At 42.2% G+C, this 19,439-nt stretch overlaps 1 protein-coding gene across 1 annotated transcript; it reads right to left on the bottom strand.

The window, feature by feature from the left end:
- On the bottom strand, positions 1-977 carry LOC113309017 (rhodanese-like domain-containing protein 10). The gene is made up of 2 exons (XM_026557452.1): positions 450-977; positions 1-357 (listed from the first exon to the last, which is right to left on the bottom strand). The coding sequence occupies exons 1-2, from the start codon at positions 905-907 to the stop codon at positions 150-152; spliced, it is 666 nt and encodes a 221-aa protein (XP_026413237.1). The 5' UTR covers positions 908-977; the 3' UTR covers positions 1-149.
- Positions 978-19,439: the final 18,462 nt, after the last annotated feature.

The raw sequence follows: 19,439 nt of genomic DNA, 5'->3' as shown, positions 1-19,439 counted from the left end.
TAATGATGACTGTCTATCATACTGTCCATACAAAATTCTTGAAGTTTTAGTACTAAAAACCAATATAAACTTTCATTGCTTAAAGGCCAAAAAACAATATAATTTAGAAGGTTTTAATCATGAACCTTCCGAATGAATTTTGTTTTCAATTATGAATCCTTCTTACCCACGGATTCTATGAGATTAAGCAATTGCAGAAAGTAATACGAGACACCTCCTATAGTCGCGTATTGTAGTATCTTATCGGTACCTTCAACGGACGGAAAATCGGCAACTTTAGCTTGGTTGAATCCTCCGATTAACCATCCTAAATTGCGATAACCTCCTTCGTGCAGTTTCGAGATAGCCATCAGTGACCTAGTAGGCACATAAAAGAGATGTTATAATTTGACAGACAGTCATGTTTATGTTATGGGACTAAAGTTAAGTTGATTACACTAAAATCTTACCTTAGACCTTCTCCACAAACTACAAGGAGCTTTTCGTCTTTGTTCGGTACCGACGACTCAACTTGATTGAGAAATGTAGGATTAATGGTGGTGAACTTTTGACCAGTCCAAAGACCGATGTACCCGAAATGAACCCATTTCTTTAAGAGTGTTAAAATCGAGTAATCCTCATCTTTTATGAACAGTGGCACATGTAGTGTTCCTGGTATGTGTGCTTTCTCCCTTTCCCAAATCGGTCGAATGTCGAGTAATAAAAACCCTTCATTGTTCATCACAGGTATAGCTTCTTTTGGAGATATGGCTTTGACTGTACCTGACTGAACGAGTTTCTTGCCACTGATTGAAGCTGCAGCTTGGATACATAGAGAACGATTGAATTTGATTAAGTGGGGGTTTTGTGGTTTGTATTTCAATTTGAAATTTGATGTATAGAACTGGTTTTCTAGTTGAATCGCCATCGATCTTCGGTAGTCTCGTCTTTACTCTCACAGAGTCGTCTCTAGACACTCTATTTCTCTACTCTGCATATCTGCCTTATCCAAAATAGCACCAATCATATTCACGTTCAATCTATCTAATGTGTCACACCGAGTTAACTCGGTTATAAGGAACCGGTGTAACACCGAGTTAACCTGGTTAGACAAATGTAAAGAACCCTAATTGCATGGACTCTCAAAATACTGCCTCTCTCACGTAGTAGATTTGTGAAGAAGCCCTAGGTTGTCGCCGTTTCAGGTTAGGGTTTCTCCTTTACATCTCTTTTTTGATCATCGTCGATTAGTGGTGGTACAATGGAGAAGTTACCTGTAGGAGAAATGGAGAACAACGAGCCACCGGTGAAACCACAATGCGGAATGCCGGTACAAGCGTGATAATGTTTTTGATGTTGGATCGAAATTTGTTTCTCGTATTAAGATTGTATGAACACCTTTCATCATCCACCACGGTACAGGAGGAGACACGTGGAAGACATGCAAAACAAGATATCAAAACATGATAACAAGCATCTCATCAGAAGATGTCACCGGTCAGCAGATCTGACGGTCAGGGACAGAGGATCACAGAGGTATGATGGCTTAGAGGAGCACCAGATAATACCCCTTGGGTGTTAGTACATCCAATCCCGAGGAAGATCCCAGATCAACGACTGAAAGAGAGTTTGACTGACGCAGATGTGACCAGACTAAGAGACACTTGTCTTACACGAGCAGACATCCATCTACCCGCATTAAATACCAAAGAGATATACACGTGTCAATCAGCTCGGGCAAGAAGCGAGGATAACCCTGCGCATTCAAGCTTGGACCGCAGCATATGCCGAAGACCTCTGCGTAATGGGCACAAAGCACAAGAAGATAAGGCTACAACGGCACCTCAGGAGTAGGACTCATGTTCCAACCCTATAAATACCCCTCTCCACTAAGAGAGAAGGGGTTGACCAATCCAGAACAAATATAGGAGAATATAGGAGAGAGAAATAGGAAGAGTAAGTGATCCCCTACTTCCGCAGACCTATGTATACTCTAAAGTCATTCGACTATCTTTGTAATCATTCAATACATAGTGAAACACCAGCCCCGTGGATGTAGGCCTTAGTGCCGAACCACATAAATCTTTGTCTCATTTATATTTCAGCACTTTACATTCAGCATCGAACGTCATGTGCTTTATATTTATATTTGATTCTCTGTTTACCCATTTATACGAACATTATTTATGATAATATTCGACTAGACAATGACAAGCCCGAAGGCTTAGAGTCGATGAATCGATATAATCTTTCCCTTTACATATACTACGTACAATTTCAGAATTAGAATGTATGCGAACTTTGTTTGTGAAGACGTGGATGGCTTCGAGATTTATGTATTCACAATCTGGCGCTAGAAACAGGGACTTTGTTCCGGTAAAAGATTTATCTTATCCTGTGATTTCACCTTAAACGCGCATTATGGTTGTGCCCTATTCTGAGTTCAGCGTGCTTTCAAAACCTTTCTTATTCTGGGTTCATGGTCTTCATTTTCACAAACAACATTTCAAAGCAGGCAAATCCACGGCTATCTATCACAGATTTGCACGTGAGGAGTTTTTCTTTTAAAACTAAGACTTAATAATCAGATTCATGAGTTCTCGCTACGGATCTGCCTTTTCAAAAGTTTTCCTTTTCAAAAGTAGTCTGAAAAAAAGGTCCATGATTATTTATTAGAGGATTTGTATTGCGAAAACAAGACCGATGGAGTCTTTATGTTTCTCTTTTATTAAGGCCCTTGGGCAGCCCATTCTTTTTATTCCACAAATTTTGCGGATACGAGTGGCACTAACCCGATCCTCGTGGATATCTTTGGTTCTCTTTATTTATTCCCCTATGCAGAAAAGGACTAAAAATGGAAAAGATACTAGAGGCAGGAAAAACCAAAGCCTCATCAAAGGAGACACCGAGGACTACCCCGGTCATGACCCGAAGCAAGCAGAAAGGAGACAAAGCTAAACAACTAATCAGAGGCAGGATGCTGCGGAAATCACCTCACCTATGAACACTAACTCCATTGCAGACGCGACTCTCAAAGAAACAGCCACAAAGAACAATGCAACTGTTGCGGCCCTCCAGGCTGCAGAAGCTAACAAAACTTTGGTTTCAAACCAAGTCCATCAACAAAGAGAAGGGGTGGCAGAATCTATGACACATCAGCCCGCACATCCGCCAGTCTTCGGAATGCCGTCAACCAACGGTCAGAATCAAACCATACCAGTGGTTTTAGTACCGCGGGTGGAAGCTCAACCGAGGGGACCAAACTTGGAGATACCAACAATTGAAGCTGATCCTCTACCACCCTTAATACATATAGTAGACGAAGGGGGAACCATGGCCGTAGGGGTACAAGCCGGAACTCCCAATCAGGGATCTAACCAGTCCCACCGACTGATGGTAGAGATCGAAGAATTGAAAAAGAGCCAGCAGGTCTACGCAGATGTCGTAGCTCTTTTGGCCAGAGAGAACCAAGACTTGAAAGATCGGATTGCCCAAAGCACGAAGACCAGCCAACAACTGGACGAAGCAAATTCTAAGGCACCAGAGCCTAATTGAGACCGAAGAATCATCCTAGCAAACTCCGCTAGGGGAAGCAGTGCATCTGATCCGGATTATGCCGCCGAAGACTCAGACTATTATGACAGTGAAGATCGAAGAAAGAAACGCTCAACTGAGCACGAGAACGTGGGACATTACCGCGCAATGGAAGAGCTGCGTGATGAGATGATGGTTGAGATCAGGCATTTAAAAGCCAGACAAGGCGGAGGAAGGCTTGAAGAGGTGATGAAAGAGGCTAACTACACGCCCCTAACTCATCGCCTGGGAAATACCCCCATTCCGCTAAAGTGCCCTGTTCCAACTTTTGAATGCTATGACGGATCCAGTGATCCCGCGGCACATATCCGGTATTATAATCGTATATTAGCCCGATGGAGTCAAAACGACGCCGTCCTCTGTAGGTATTTCCCATCAAGTCTGGAGGGATCGGCTTTGTCTTGGTTTGACAACCTGCCACCTGATTCCATCCACTCCTACGATCAACTCGCGGAGAAATTCTTGAGAACCTACATGTACAACAAAGCTGTCAACACCGGAATGGATAAACTTTTTTCTCTGACAATTGGTTACAAGGAGAACACGAGGGAATACACCAACAGATGGCATAAGATATGCCAAGCTATAGGGAGTGTGGATCCCGTAGTAAGCATCAACTGCTACAAGTGGGGATTAGACCGAATGAGTCCACTGTTTGTTGAGATCCACGGAAGCGTACCTAAGACAGAAGGAGATCTTCGAATAATTATTGAGAAGTATGCTCGTCTTGAAGAAATCCAGCATGAGAACCCGAGGGTACAAACGCAGAGGTCTCACCATACCAATTCCGCAGAACAAACCAGCGGGGCCAAAAGAAATAAATCAGTGGAACGACCGCACAAAGATAGAAAGGAACGAAGAGATGAACGACAAAAAGACGATCGAAAATTCGAAGATCAGGTTTATACGAAGCTCAATGATAGCTACGCTCGGATCTTGCGAGAGATCAAAGGAAGGGAAAATTTGGAGTGGCCGTGGTCTAAGGGAAAATAGCCCCCAAGGACCGAGAAGTCAAAATATTACTGTGAGTATCATTGCTTCAATGGTCACCAGACCGAGAAATGAAAAAACCTCAAGATAATGATCCAAAAGTTGATTGATGCTGGCGAACTCAAGCAATACATACGAAAGGAATTCACCGAGGACAGATCCAAACGAACCAAGAAAGTCCAACTTCCAGAGGGAAACCGCACAATCAACACCATCTCGTGTTCCGAAGCCGTAGGGCCCTCACTTATAGCGCAAATAGGAAAGAGGCTACGAAAGCAATTTGAAGACCACTGCGAATTATATAAGATTGATGGCATAGAGGTGGACGAGCACGAAGAGTGGATGGACGCACCTATCATCTTCGATACTGAAGATATCGAAGAAGATATGGAAGACCATAACGATCCCTTGGTCCTCACACTACCAGTGGCCGGATGTAACCTCAAAAAGATCCTCATCGACGGGGGAAGCTCAGTTAACGTTCTATTCTACGACACCTTCAAACGGATGAAGCTCCATGATGAGAAGCTGATGTCCTCTTATTACACCATCTACGGGTTCAACGGAGCGCCCACAAAGCCATTGGGAGACATCGTGCTGCAGGTGAACGCTGGTCCCATGAAATTAGAAACACGGTTCAGCGTGGTAGACACCCCATCCCCCTATAACGCCATTATTGGATGAAAATGGGTACATAAACTCAAGGGAGTGCCAGCAACTTACTATCAATATCTCAGATTCCCTACACCCGAAGGAGTAATGGAAATCAAGGGAGATCGAGTCTCTGCAAAAGAGTGCCAGGCCACTCAGGATCGTATCAACAACGAACAGGAAGAGCAGCGAAAAACCCGAAGGATCAAAAATAAAGAAGCTGCTAAAGAAAAGGCCATAGACCTGTTCCTCAAGGAAACCGCAGGAAGGGCTTGACAAAAGATGATAATGTTCTTAACACAGAGGCAAGTACTTCAGCAGCCAACGAAGGACAGAAACATACCAAATAGCAATTAAAGAACGTCCCAGTCCTTGGGGACCCGAAGCCGGTGTCCACACTAGTGGATCCCGTAAAAGAAATCAACATAGGAACGAAAGAAAACCCGAAGATGATCAAAGTAGGGACCATAATGGACGAAGAAAGAGAAGCTTCCTTAACCAAATTACTTAAAGAATACGCAGATGTATTCGCCTGGAAGTTAGGAGACATGCCGGGGATTGATCCAAAAATAATCCAACACGAGCTGCAGATCAAACCAGGCACGCCACCTTTCAGGCAGAAAATAAGAAAAGTTGCACCTGAGTATCATAAGGCAGTAGAGAAAGAACTTCGGAAACTACTAGAAGCAGGCTTCATCAAGGAAGTCAAATACCCTACATAGATCTCGAACATGGTCATCGTTCCTAAGAAAAATGGAGGGGTTTAGAATATGCATCGACTTTACTAACCTCAACAAGGCATGTCCAAAATACATCTATCCCCTACCGAGCATAGATCAACTGGTTGAAGCAGTGGAAGAGTACGAAGAGCTGTCATTCATGGACGAATATTCTGGTTACAACCAAGTAGCCCTGGCAGAAGAAGATCAACAACACACAGCATTCTACACCCCACATGGCCTTTATTGCTACACTAGAATGCCCTTTGGACTTTGAAACGCAGGGGCAACTTACCAGAGAATGTTCGATGATATCTTCAAGCCATGGATTGGTAGTACCCTAGAAATCTACGTTGATGACATGCTCGTCAAAAGTAGGCTTCGGAAAGATCACCACCAGGACCTGAAAGATATTTTCGAAGCAATAAGGAAACATCACATGAAAGTAAATACAGAAAAATGCACCTTCGGTGTCACCTCAGGGAAATTTCTCGGATATCTGGTAACAAAAAGGGGTATTGAGGTAGACCCCGGGAAGATTCAGGCCATAGTGGAAATACCATCTCCGAAGAATTTAAAAGAAGTGCAAAAGCTCAATGGGTTCTTAGCAGCCTTGGGCAGATTTATTTTCCGATCCTCGGACAAATGCAAACATTTTTTCAATATTCTCAAAAAAGGGAGTAAGTTTGAATGGACCGCAGAATGTGAAGAAGCCTTCCAAAGAATCAAGGAATACCTGGCTTCAATTCCAATTCTACAGAAGCCTGATCCTGATGAGGTTTTGGCATTGTACATATCAGCGACAGAAGACGCAGTTAGCGCAGTGTTGGTCAAAACCAATATGAAGATAGAACAACCTATCTATTATGTCAGCAAGACCCTCAATTCTGCGGAAAGGAATTACACGAAGATCGAACAACTCATCCTGGCATTAGTATGGGCTACTCAAAAGCTGAGAACCTATTTCCTAACTCACTTCATCCGCGTCCTATGCAAAGCACCACTGGAAGCAGTCCTCAAAAGCGCGGGAAAAGTAGGGAGAATAACCAAGTGGAACACCCAACTGGACCAATTCAACATCATTCATGAAATTCAACACTCCCAAAAATCCCAAGTATTGGCGGATTTCTTAGCAGACCTACCCCTGGACAACGATGAAGAGATTAGGGGCATACCAGATTCCGACGAGGAAAGCAAGGATCCAGTTGATGTCCTCTAACCCACGAGTCAAAGACGATGGGAAGTCTTCGTTGATGGTTCCAAAAATAAGGAAGGGGCAGGAATAGGCATTGTCATCACCACCCCAACTGGAGAAAGGATCGTACATGCACTCAGGTTAGAATTCAAAGAGCATACTAATAACATCGTCGAATACGAGGCAGTCGTACATGCCATCCGCTTGATAATAGAGATGGGGGTAACTGATGTAAGACTGACAAGTGATTCGCAGCTTGTCATACGACAAATAGGGTTCGAATACAATGTGTACGACGACACCCTCTCAGCTTACATGGCCTTGGTCCAAGCATTGGCATCACAAATTCCGAACATCAAGTTTCGGCACTTATGCAGAAGGGATCTCAGGCACGCGGATGCCCTAGCATATATATCATCCATGCTGAAGGACAAGAATATCGAAGCTATCAAAATAAAAAGGGTATACGAGCCTTCGATTGCATCACAATTTTCCTTTGCTACAAATCAAGATACAGTGGAATAAAATATCGAAGATCAGGTGGGAGAAGACATCCATAACGATTTTGACGAAGAAGATATCCTGTCAAGAGCGAATCAAGACGAAGATTTCAGCAACGAAGATGATTGGAGAATGATGATTCATGCGTTTCTCAAGGATGGAACCTTACCCGCGGATCATAAACAAACCAGGAAAATACTCTCCAAAGTAGGAAGATATGATCTTCGGGATGGGGTCCTGTACAAGAAATCTTTCCTCGGACCGTTACTACGTTGCTTATCCAGGAAAAAGGGGCATCGAATTCTAAACGACATCCATTATGGTGACGCAGGGAATCATAGCGGCATGAGATCACTAGCCGACAAAGCAAAAATGAAAGGATATTACTGGCCCACAATGATACAAGATGCTGCAAGAATGTTCCGAAGATGTGAAGAATGTCAGCGTTTCGCCAAAAAGATACACGCACCAGCAACAACGTTGAATTTTGTGGATAGTCTGTGGCCATTTGCAAAATGGGGCATAGATATCGTTGGGCCTTTCATCGAAGGATCAGGGAAAAGACGATTTTTGATAGTATCCACGGACTACTTCAGCAAATGGGTGGAAGCCAAAGCCTTAGCCAGGATCAGAGACTTGGATGTGTTTACTTTCATATTCCAAAACATCATTTGCAGGTTCGGCATACCATCGGAAATCGTGTCCGATAATGGCAAACAATTACAGGGGAAAAACATAGACATGCTCTTCGACACTTTCAAAATAAGGAAGAATAAGTCCACCCCCATATACCCTCAAAGAAACGTACAAGCGGAAGCTACTAACAAGACCCTCGCCCTTATCCTCAAAAAGCAATTAGACGAACATAAGGGGCGGTGGTGTGAGCAACTACACAATGTATTATGGGCATACAGGACAACACGAAGATCTGCCACCGGGGAATCCCCATTTTTCCTCACTTATGGAGCTGAAGCAGTCATCCCAACAAAGATCCTCATGCCAACCACAAAGACCGAAACATGGGAGAAAAATCTCACAACAGACATGATGTTAGAGAGACTGGATGACCTGGAAGAAAGGGGGTAAGCATCATTGCAAAAGATGGAAAATTATCAACGAAGATTAGCGAGAGAATACAACAAAAAGGTTAAGCTTCGAAATTTTGTAGAAGGGAAGTATGTGCTAAGAACAATCCCGCAGTATCAACGAGAGAAGAAATGGGGCAAGTTAGCACCTACATGGGGAGAACCTTTTATAATACACGACATTGCGGGAAACAGTTCCTACTATCTTCGCAATCTGAAAGGCGAGGTCCTCCGACACCCTTGGAATGCTAAATGGCTCAAACTATACTACCCATAGGAGCAACGCAGCTTTGCATCTGTGTGAAGAATACAAGAAGAAGAAGGCAGCGTATCCGCTCTACATGTTTCTATCTCTGTACGAGGAGTAGCAGGCCTCAACCTATCAATCAAACAAACTTTTTGAAAAATCTTCAAGCAAACGAAATGGTCAAAAGGCCCCCTGGGTGAACGCATGTACATTACATAATAAATTAACAATATTGGGGAAAGTAGTAATCTACAATCTCTCAGGGCTCCCCTATCAGTGTCTATGAGTGTAAGACCAGGGGGAAGGCACCCAGAAGAAAGAGATACCCAACCAATTTTAAGGCAGCGGGTCGACAGAATGGGTGCATGTAAATATTTCAAATAAGTATCCCATATCGTAGAACGCTGCCTCGGCCCCCACCGGTTGGGAATCCTCTGGCCCAGGATTCGCCAGCGGGGTGACAGGTCTCAAGACGATCACGAAGGTACTTACCTTCGGTGTCGCACCCAAACACTCTTAAATTTTTACAAAGCAAGTTATTTCTAACTTAACGCTTCAAAATACTTAAAATAAAAATGAATTCATAACGCAGGTATGCCAAAAGGATGATCCATTTCATAAAGAGTTGATTACAAGTTCAACAAATGAGATAGAGCAAGAAACACATCAAAAAATGATCTGAAACTATATAATCAACAAGGATCAACTTTCTATGACTAATAAAAGAGATCTACTTGGACGATACTGCTCCATCAGCAGGGTTGTCTTTGCGAGATGAAGGTACGCTACCACCTGAAGAAGGCCCAGAAGAACCGGTAAAGGGCGCGGTAAGGGGACGACGCGGATAATTCTTGACAAGACTATGTTCGACTTTAAGATCAAGTTCAATCTTGTCTAGAACCTTGTTGGTCTCTTCAGCCAACTGACATCGATCTTTATAAGTAATAACAGTGGTCCGCTGGTTGGCCTGAGACAACAATGCAGATAGGCATTCCGCCTCTTTGGAGGCAATCTCTGCTGCTTCCTCACGAGACGCGGCCAACCCTTTGAAATAGTTGGTTTGTCCTTCCTGATGCACTAAGGCAGATTGAGCTTTTTTAAGCTCATCATTTGATGCGTGAAGCTGTCTCTCGAGTGCTGAAAACAAGAAATACCAAGGGGTTAAAACAAAGAAATAACAGAATCACACTCGATAAAACGAGGTTATACCTTCGACATTAGCCGAAGCCTCTTCATACTCATTAACAACTGCGTCCCGTGCCTCATCAAGAAAGTCATATTCGTCGGATAGTTTCTTATAATCCGTTTGAAGGTTCGTAAGAGCAAATTGACTCGCGTCTAAGTCTACCTGCTTCATTGAATCCAAGTGACGAAGATGGTTGACTTCATCATTCATCTCCCCCATCCTTTTATGGAGTCGATACACATTCACTTCAAGATCTCTCTCAGACTCCACTTGGCGAGCAATATCAGCTCGAGACGCTGCTAGGGATTTACTAAGAGCGCCAACCTCATCCCTAGCATTATCTTTTTCCTCGGTAAGATGCAGCATACTATCCCTAAACCCGGGGCCTAAGAAAGAACGAGCCTGTTGTAACTCTCCTTCCAAAAGGCACACTCTAGCCTCTAAGTCCGAAGCATGTCCTCGAGCTTCACGCAGGTTGTCACGTGTCCATAGAAGCGTACCATTAAACAGACGACGGTCATGATTGTACTTATTTTACGTATCAACCATCAGTGTTCACTTTTCACGCCACTCAACTGCTAAGGCGTTGTGCTCATCAGCACGAGCGTTCCACTTTACGGCTTCGCTTTTAAACTTACCCACCAACTCTGCAATGCAGGATTTCTGTCGTTCCCTTTATTTCCGAAGCCATATGAGCTCGGGGACTCCACCCACTGAAGATAGGGTGGGGAGACTCAGACAGAACACCAAAGTACAAATAGGGAATCACGAGGAGTGAAAGATCGGTAAAATACGAACCTGTGAGGGACGATACACTTCTACGAGCCTGCTCCAATTCGTTGCGGACTATAGCAAGTTCCGAACGGAGACTTGATAGACACATTTTTGTGTCTAATTTGATCTCAATACTATATATTGTTGGCACTCGATTTTGTACTAGTTTTGGTATTTTATGTATTTGTAGGTATTTTTTGGAAAATTCGGCTCGAAAAGTTGATTTTGGCACCCGGAGGACACGTGTTATTCGGACTCCCAAGTTTGGATAAGGGGTAACCTAATTACTAAGGGGCACCCCCAGGTCACCCCAAGGCATCTGCTATTCGGACACCTATACAGGATAGGGGGAGGTCATCTTCTCAAAATTCAAAATCAATTTTTGGCGGGAAAAGAAAGTTATTTTCTGGCAGATTTTTGGTTCGTGATTTGGAAGTGTTTTAGCGAGATTAAATCGCTGTAATTCTTCGGAAAGGTTTATTTGGGATTAACAGGCGTCATATGGGTGTTGGTTTCGATCCAAATTGGCTAGTTAATCCGAGAGAAGAAAAACAGGGAAATCACGTCACATGGAAGATATTCTCGGGATTTTTAGCTATCTTTGGAATGATTTCGTGTGTATACAGCGTGCGTTACTTCATCAGAGACGCGTAATAAACATGGTGGTAGAATGTCAACACCATGTAGACGCGTGGACAAGGTAAAGAAGGAAATAATTACATTACTCTGGTAGAAAATATTTTCCGAGAATAAAACTCATTAGTGGAAGATTATTCGAATTGATGGCGGAGATTTGGAGGTGCTGTGACTATATAAATGCTTCTGGGATGTCACAGAACGGGTGTTGATCGATTGGGGAAAGCCACAGAGTCGAGAAAAGTGCTGCAGAGAAATCTGCAGCAGCAGCAGAAAAATACTGAAGAACAGACGTACAAAGACAGTCGTAAAACACTGTCGTTGATGCTTAAGAAATAAGTCTGTCATCTGCGACATTTTACAGTTATTCTTTGTAACAGTGAGTTTGCAATGACTATAACGTTGCAAATTTCCGGTTTAATTTGATTTTCTCCTTTTCTCTTCTTTGTAAACACCATTTGAGCCATAATAAAATATTTTGAGTGTGTTTTCATCATGATGAGCTAAACCCTATCACTGGGACAACGGAGGAAGCAACTTTTCATGATTGTAGTAAATGAATTAATTATTTATATGATTTATTTTGCATAGATTTAATTGTTTTATGATTTCTATTAATTATGTGTTATTTTGTCTGATGTCGCATGCTTAGTTTAAATTACTTTTGATGCGTCATGCTTACGACTTACAGATAATGTTTTATGAAATCTATTTTTGGCAAAGAGTTAGAGTCACAATTTCTTTTGTTTGAGCTATATTGTCTAGAGTTAATGACTGAACCACAATAATATGAAAAGTAGTGAAATCCTGCGTCGTAGTGTCTCTTCATCCTGTGACAATTTTTTTTGTATATATATAATTTTATTAAATCTAAAAATTCCATTTCCTTCACAAGTCTGAAACGAACCTTTTTACTATAACCCCAAAAAAAAATCTTAAATCAAGACTCTCCTCAGCATTACCCAGCCGTTCTTTTTCCTTCAGGCGACCCCTCAGTTCACTTATTTCCATTTCGGCCGCAGATAGTTCTTCTTCTCTATGACCGAGCTTAGCCTCCAACTTTAAAGACTTTGCTTTAAAAAATTGGTATGAAACATGGTTATAATGTTCGCTCCTCATCATCTATGTCACAAACAAAAAACGTTATTATACCCAAGGGATCGGATATCGCGAAGAATACAATGTTCGGATATCATGAGGGAATCAGTACAAGGATTTACCTCTAAGACACGCTGCTGGGGAAAACCGTATTGGTACCCATCAGCTATAGCCATCATATCAGCAACAAAGGAGGGAGGGTCAACCACTAGGTTAGCTTCCGAAGCTCTCAGATTCTTCTCCCACATCTCAGCAACGCGGGCTTCAGAAGACACTTGCATCATCTGACGAGTACAAGCGTCGGAGTTCTTCTCACCAGGGACCACTGGGGAAGGGTTGGGAACGAACATCAGATTCTTCTTCTTAAGCCAATCCAAAATGATCTTCACCTTCAGGCATTAGCGAGTAAGGGAAATCCTCTGAAGGAGACTCAACCGCAGACTTCCCTTTGGCTGTTCTCCCCTCACCCGCGCAATTCTCTACATCACCAGCCTTAGCATGACCACCTGCGTTTTCAGCCTGCTGACCAGTAGCACCTTCTTTACCAAGATCCCCAAGCACATCCCAATCATCATTTGGGGAAAGCAATGAGAAGTCTTCGGCAAGACCCATGGAAGCGTTCACATCAAAGGATTCCCCCGCGGAATATATCCTACCAAAAGAAAATTCAGGGGAAATAATGGGCAGAGTACCCACACCACCAATATTATCGCCGATAGGGGCAGATCCACCCCCGCTAGTACCACCTACGGTAATATTACCCTCAGACTCACCATCACCACCCACGGCAATTTCTTCTTCACCATTACCACCAGCGACAACTTCTTCTTCACCATTACCACCTTCGTCATCAGGATGAGAAGTATCGGTACGCTCTTCTCCATCGGAAATTTCTTCATCCTCAGCATACCCTTCGTTTACAAGATTCGTAACCTCCTCATAAACCTCAGCCTCACCGGTCACCACAGTAGAAGATTGTTTGGGTCCAAGTTTCTTCTTCTTCGACACGTACAAACCAGTACACATCCCAACAAAGGCTCATTTTTTCCTCACTTCAAAAATGAAAATTATTTCAAGCAAGAAAAAAGGGGCAAATAGATAATACAAGAAGAAACTATACCTTGGCAGCAGCAGCACTCTTTGGTGGATGGGTAGCGCAAGAACCCTCCTCCTCATCTCCATCAACCACATCAAGAGCGTAAGGAAAATTCATGCCCGCGAAATTAGGACGCCAAGGACAGAAATCTCCAAAACGAGCAGGAGGAGTTTCACGAGGCTTGCTGTTTTCAGAAGGACGCCAACCGCGCGGACCAGGAATCCAACCATAAGCCCAAGAACCAACTATCTCAATAACAGTAGCATGCCATTCATAATCATGATCACGCTTAATCCTTTCAAGAGCAGGAAAGAGTTTCCGTTTAGCAGATCCCTCAGTACCAGGAACATACTTCAGCTTGGCATCACTCACCTCACTCAAAAGACGAATTTCACCACGAGGAGCAGCAATGTTACGAAGACTAACACTCCACGGCTTACGGTTTCTACTGTTGACATAATCCCCAAAGGAACTGTTAAAATTCTGAGGAGTGTACCACTCTCTCTCAGCAGGATTTGGAACATAGCAGGTCATCATAGTTTCTCCCTTGCTCCGCAGGTAACATTCCTTCAGTGCACGAAGATAGTTCCCTGATAGTTGTGACACAGAACGATTATGCGTATTTGTGGAAGAGCCTTCGCGACTAGCCAGCACGTCATAGTAAAAGGAGTCACCCGACTTATATAGGGGAAACATGAGACCCGCCTCGAAGGCTCCAACCGTGGTCAATAGGTGAAACTCATCAAACTGATACTTAGCAAGGAGCTCGTAAGTGATATCATCGTCAGGGGCATAGAAGCGAACCTCAAAAGCTTGAAGCTCATGTTTTTCCTTGAACATATCAAGATCAATATGCTTGAAAGTGACCTTCTTCTTACCAACTGAAACGCTGCGTATCACGGGGGCAGTTTCTTCTTCGTCTGCGGAATCTGAAGTAGGACTCAATTCCGAAGATTTCCTTTTAGAAGGATGATTTTTAGACGGATCAGCTCTCGACATAGTACCCTTGGAGTACTTCCCTTTGAAAGAAACCGTTGGAGGAGGCGACAAAGATTTCTGCGGAAGCACTGAAGGAGGAGCCATTGAACGAAGGGGAGGAACATCCAATGTTTCATTACGAGGAGGAGGATCCGGCATACTCCTAGAGTCATCCCGAGGAGGAACCTGCGTAATCCTAGAATCTTCACGAGGAAGAGAAGGGACGCGGTTAACAACATACCTAGACCCAGAAGGACCCTTCGGCATATCCCCTTTCTTAGTAGGCAAAACCTTCGCACCAGAGGAAGATGAAACCCTATGACCCCGAGGATCTGATTGCGAAGACTTATAAGAACCTTCCCCAAGTGGAGATCTGTCAGAATCTCGACGTGGAGGGGATCTTGGCGGACTAGACAGCGGGGTTTGGTAAGGACCCCGCGGACGATCAGACATATCTACAAGGAAATACAGAAAGAAACAGTTTAGAGAAGAATACGAGGAGATCACTAAAGATTAAAAAACCCATAATTGATGGTTCATCCGGATAAACTTTAAAAACCCTAAGAACTAAAAATAACCAGAAATACCCCGTCAAACTCCAGGGATAATACTTAGATACAGACTCACAGACTTTGTAACAAAGAACAGGGGCAAGCATATATGCTTCGACATGTGTGTTCTTCATCACAAAGCCAAGAATACAGCAGCAGGAAACAAACGGGTAGATACATAGATAAATCAATGATGAGCAGCTAATGAAAAATCCCATACTTGTATAGAAGAGGACGACAAGCACCAACCACAGTCGAAGATACAAGGATCGGAGATATCAAAAGCTAGTTATCTGTGATACAGGGGCAACAACAGTCGAGAGCGAAAGAGACAGAAAATTGAATGTTGTTATCTTCCTCACAAGAACGACGATAATAAATGACTAAAGAACAAGAATAGAAAACAAAGAAAGGATGAACACTGACAAGAAGAGGATGAACACTGACAAGAAGAGGATAAAAGTTTTTTTTCACATTCTCTTTCCTATTTATAAAGCTAGAGAAGACAATAATTGTCCCTCGTACCAAGGAGCAATTATGGGGAAAGTTAATGCAAAGTGGGAAACGTGCCCGTATTTATAGGGGAAGTTAGCTCAGGAGAGATAAAACGTGTATGACGACCTTTCTTCTTCTAAATTGCAAAATACGCCCAAGTCAGAAGAAGAGGGGCAAATTGTATGAACACCTTTCCTCATCCACCACGTGTACAGGAAGAGACACGTGAAAGGCATGCAAAACAAGATATCAAAACATGATAACAAGCATCTCATCAGAAGATGTCACCGGTCAGCAGATCTGACGGTCAGGGACAGAGGATCACAGAGGTATGATGGCTTAGAGGAGCACCAGATAATACCCCTTGGGTGTTAGTACATCCAATCCCGAGGAAGATCCCAGATCAACGGCTGAGAGAGAGTTTGACTGACGCAGATGTGACCAGACTAAGAGACACTTGTCTGACACGAGCAGACATCCATCTACCCGCATTAAATACCAAAGAGATATACACGTGTCAATCATCTCGGGGAAGAAGCGAGGATAACCCTGCGTATTCAAGCTTGGACCGCAACATATGCCGAAGACCTCTGCGTAATGGGCACAAAGCACAAGAAGATAAGGCTTCAACGACACCTCAGGAGTAGGACCCATGTTCCAACCCTATAAATACCCCTCTCCACTAAGAGAGAAGGGGTCAACCAATCCAGAGCAAATATAGGAGAATATAGGAGAATATAGGAGAGAGAAATAGGAAGAGTAAGTGATCCCCCTACTTCCGCAGACCTATGTGTACTCTAAAGTCATTCGACTATCTTTGTAATCATTCAATACATAGTGAAACACCAGCCCCGTGGATGTAGGCTTTAGTGCCGAACCACGTAAATCTTTGTCGCATTTATATTTCAGCACTTTACATTCAGCATCGAACGTCATGTGCTTTATATTTATATTTGATTCTCTGGTTACCCATTTATACGAACATTATTTATGATAATATTCGACTAGACAATGACAAGCCCGAAGGCTTAGAGTCGATGAATCGATATAATCTTTCCCTTTACATATACTACGTACAATTTCAGAATTAGAATGTATGCGAACTTTGTTTGTGAACACGTGGATGGCTTCGAGATTTATGTGTTCACAAAGATATCTGCCAAAAAATTGTATAAACAATTGAAGACCTATGAGGATCAAAAACCTCCTGGTGAATTTGGTATATTGAATGTTTCATTATCCAACAACGAAATAAGCATTTCCTCTCTAGTGAATTTCGCATCTGATCAGCTGATGGAAGTACTTGTGCAAACGAATGAACCGATATCCTTCGGGGTTGATCACAAAACATTTATGAGGTTGCTGAGAGTCTGGCGTTGGGCAAGGAAGTTCATCCTGCTTATCAACCCGGGGAGGAAAAGCTAATCCTTATTCACGACAGTCCCTTGTACCCCAAAGGAAATAAACGAATCACTTCTGAATCTTAAATTGAACAACTAATCTGGATGTTGGGACTCGTTTTAGTATTATTAGTATATGTATTTATTTATTTAGACGAACGTCACTTCTTGTCAATGTTGTCATGCATGTGTAAGCTCATTTTACTCCAAGAGAATTAAATTTTTCTTTTACCTCCAGTATTATTGCTACCAATTAAAAACTCTCTAAACAAGGATTGGAAAAGTTGTGAGCACAAGGAGTTGCCAGAGGAAGATTATGAAGTTGCATTGGTAAATGAAGAACACATTGCCAGAGTAAGTTGTAAACGACACCTGAACGCATTCAATAACACAAACTTTGCCTTCAGCTATACCTTTAAGAGGCTGTACAATCTTAATAAAATAAATAATTGCAGTATGTGCGCCACTGAGGAATGGGATGCTATGCAACCAATAATAATGAACCTTGGATAGATTTGGATACATATTTGGCAAGCCAAGTAGTTTGGTCCTGGGCACTTCGCGTTTTGGTTAGTTTTAGAGTTCAATTTCACACAGCTGAGTTAGAACGAAGTAAACTGGATTTTACTGGAAAGTCTAGAACATTAAAAATTTCGAAACCGCCACAAATTGTAATACGAAACCGCCTTCCATTCTACAAACTGCTAAACCTTTCCTTGGATCCCAAGTAATGTCTTAACCCATTCCGATTCTAAAAACGACTAAGCCTTTCATTGGATCCCAAGCAATGTCATATATAAAAGAACACGGTCGTTGTACATCACAGAACAAAACTAGAGTTACAAATCTCTAGTAGCAAATTCTTCAGATAATATTTCATGCCCAAATTCTCTAGATCAATTCTCCTATCTTTCATACCCAAATTTTTCATCTTTCGTTACCAAATTCTCCATCAATGGCTGGTTCCTCTGCATCATCCTCTGTTTCTGAATTTCAACTCATTGGTCCTCCATCTATCCACCGCCAAACTTTACCAATGAATTTGTTTTAGTTCAAATTTATAATAAAGAAAATAAAACCAACACAAATGACTCCTCATAGAACCTACATATCCTATATACGTAGATATTATTATCTCCTAACACAAATTTCTATGACCTAAGACAGTTGGCTTGTGAACATCATCAGCATAAGAGAGGATATCAAACACTGTTGAGGCGGCTTCACGCGCAAGCAGAAAAGCTGCAGCCGCAAATGAAGCGTTTCATCATTGATATCCCTTGATTCCGAGGAGCTTTATAATATGTATTCAGTTCATTGTATAATTCGGAGTAGTGCCATTTTGCAATATTTATCCCGTAACAAAGCTTGTTAAACAGAACCGCAACATCTTCATCAGAACCTAGCATGTTATCTGTTATGCCTGCCTTGCGAAAGATTTTAACATCCTCTGTTGTGTTAATTAAGCCATCCATCATATAAGCAAATGAACTAATATAATTATCAACTCCATTAACTTGTTGTTCGAATGCAATTAAGTTTCTTAATAAGGTGTCGGTATTATCGTCAATAACCAAGGGAGGGATCTCCAAAATCCCATCTTTAAACTTGATATCCAAGATACTATTGCCTTTTCCCTTTACGAATTTCACTCCGGATCGTTTCAATTCTATAGCACAAGGTAATACAATTAGATGTAATTTTTTCATCACGACAATCTTTAGGCTGTGATTCGAACGCCTTCCTTAGGAGATCAAGTAAATGTTTGGCATCATAACTAGAAACTCTTGCTAGCATATTTTCTTCACTTTGACATCGAGGCATCAATGGAAGGAAGAATCGCACACTGAACTTGTAGAGGACAACTTAGGCAGTCATTTAGAGATGGCACATCCATCAAACATTTAAGAAGAATCATTTTTTGGGACCATGTTTTTTTTTGTGGGACCATGATTAGAAGAATCATTTTTTGGGACCATGGTTTTTTTGTGGGACCATGATTCTATTTTAGGAAAGACATTATAAGTAATGATTAGTGATTAGTATGATTAGTGATGATTAGTGATTAGTATGATAAGTAATGATTAGTTACCAGTTCTATTATCAAAAAATTGAAAATTTTCTTTGCGAGAAATTTTGATTTTTTTTGCGATTAAGTTCGGTTACCCAAATTTATGACCAAAAACAAACTTAATGATTAGTGATTAGTAATGATTAGTTACCAGTAAGAAGTTCGGTTACAAAAAATTGTAATTTTTCCTTGC

Source organism: Papaver somniferum, chromosome 9 (assembly GCF_003573695.1).
Source record: "Papaver somniferum cultivar HN1 chromosome 9, ASM357369v1, whole genome shotgun sequence".
Lineage (NCBI taxonomy): Eukaryota > Viridiplantae > Streptophyta > Magnoliopsida > Ranunculales > Papaveraceae > Papaver > Papaver somniferum.
Note: the sequence above shows the minus strand (reverse complement) of the source record. Positions and strands in the feature narration are given on the sequence as shown.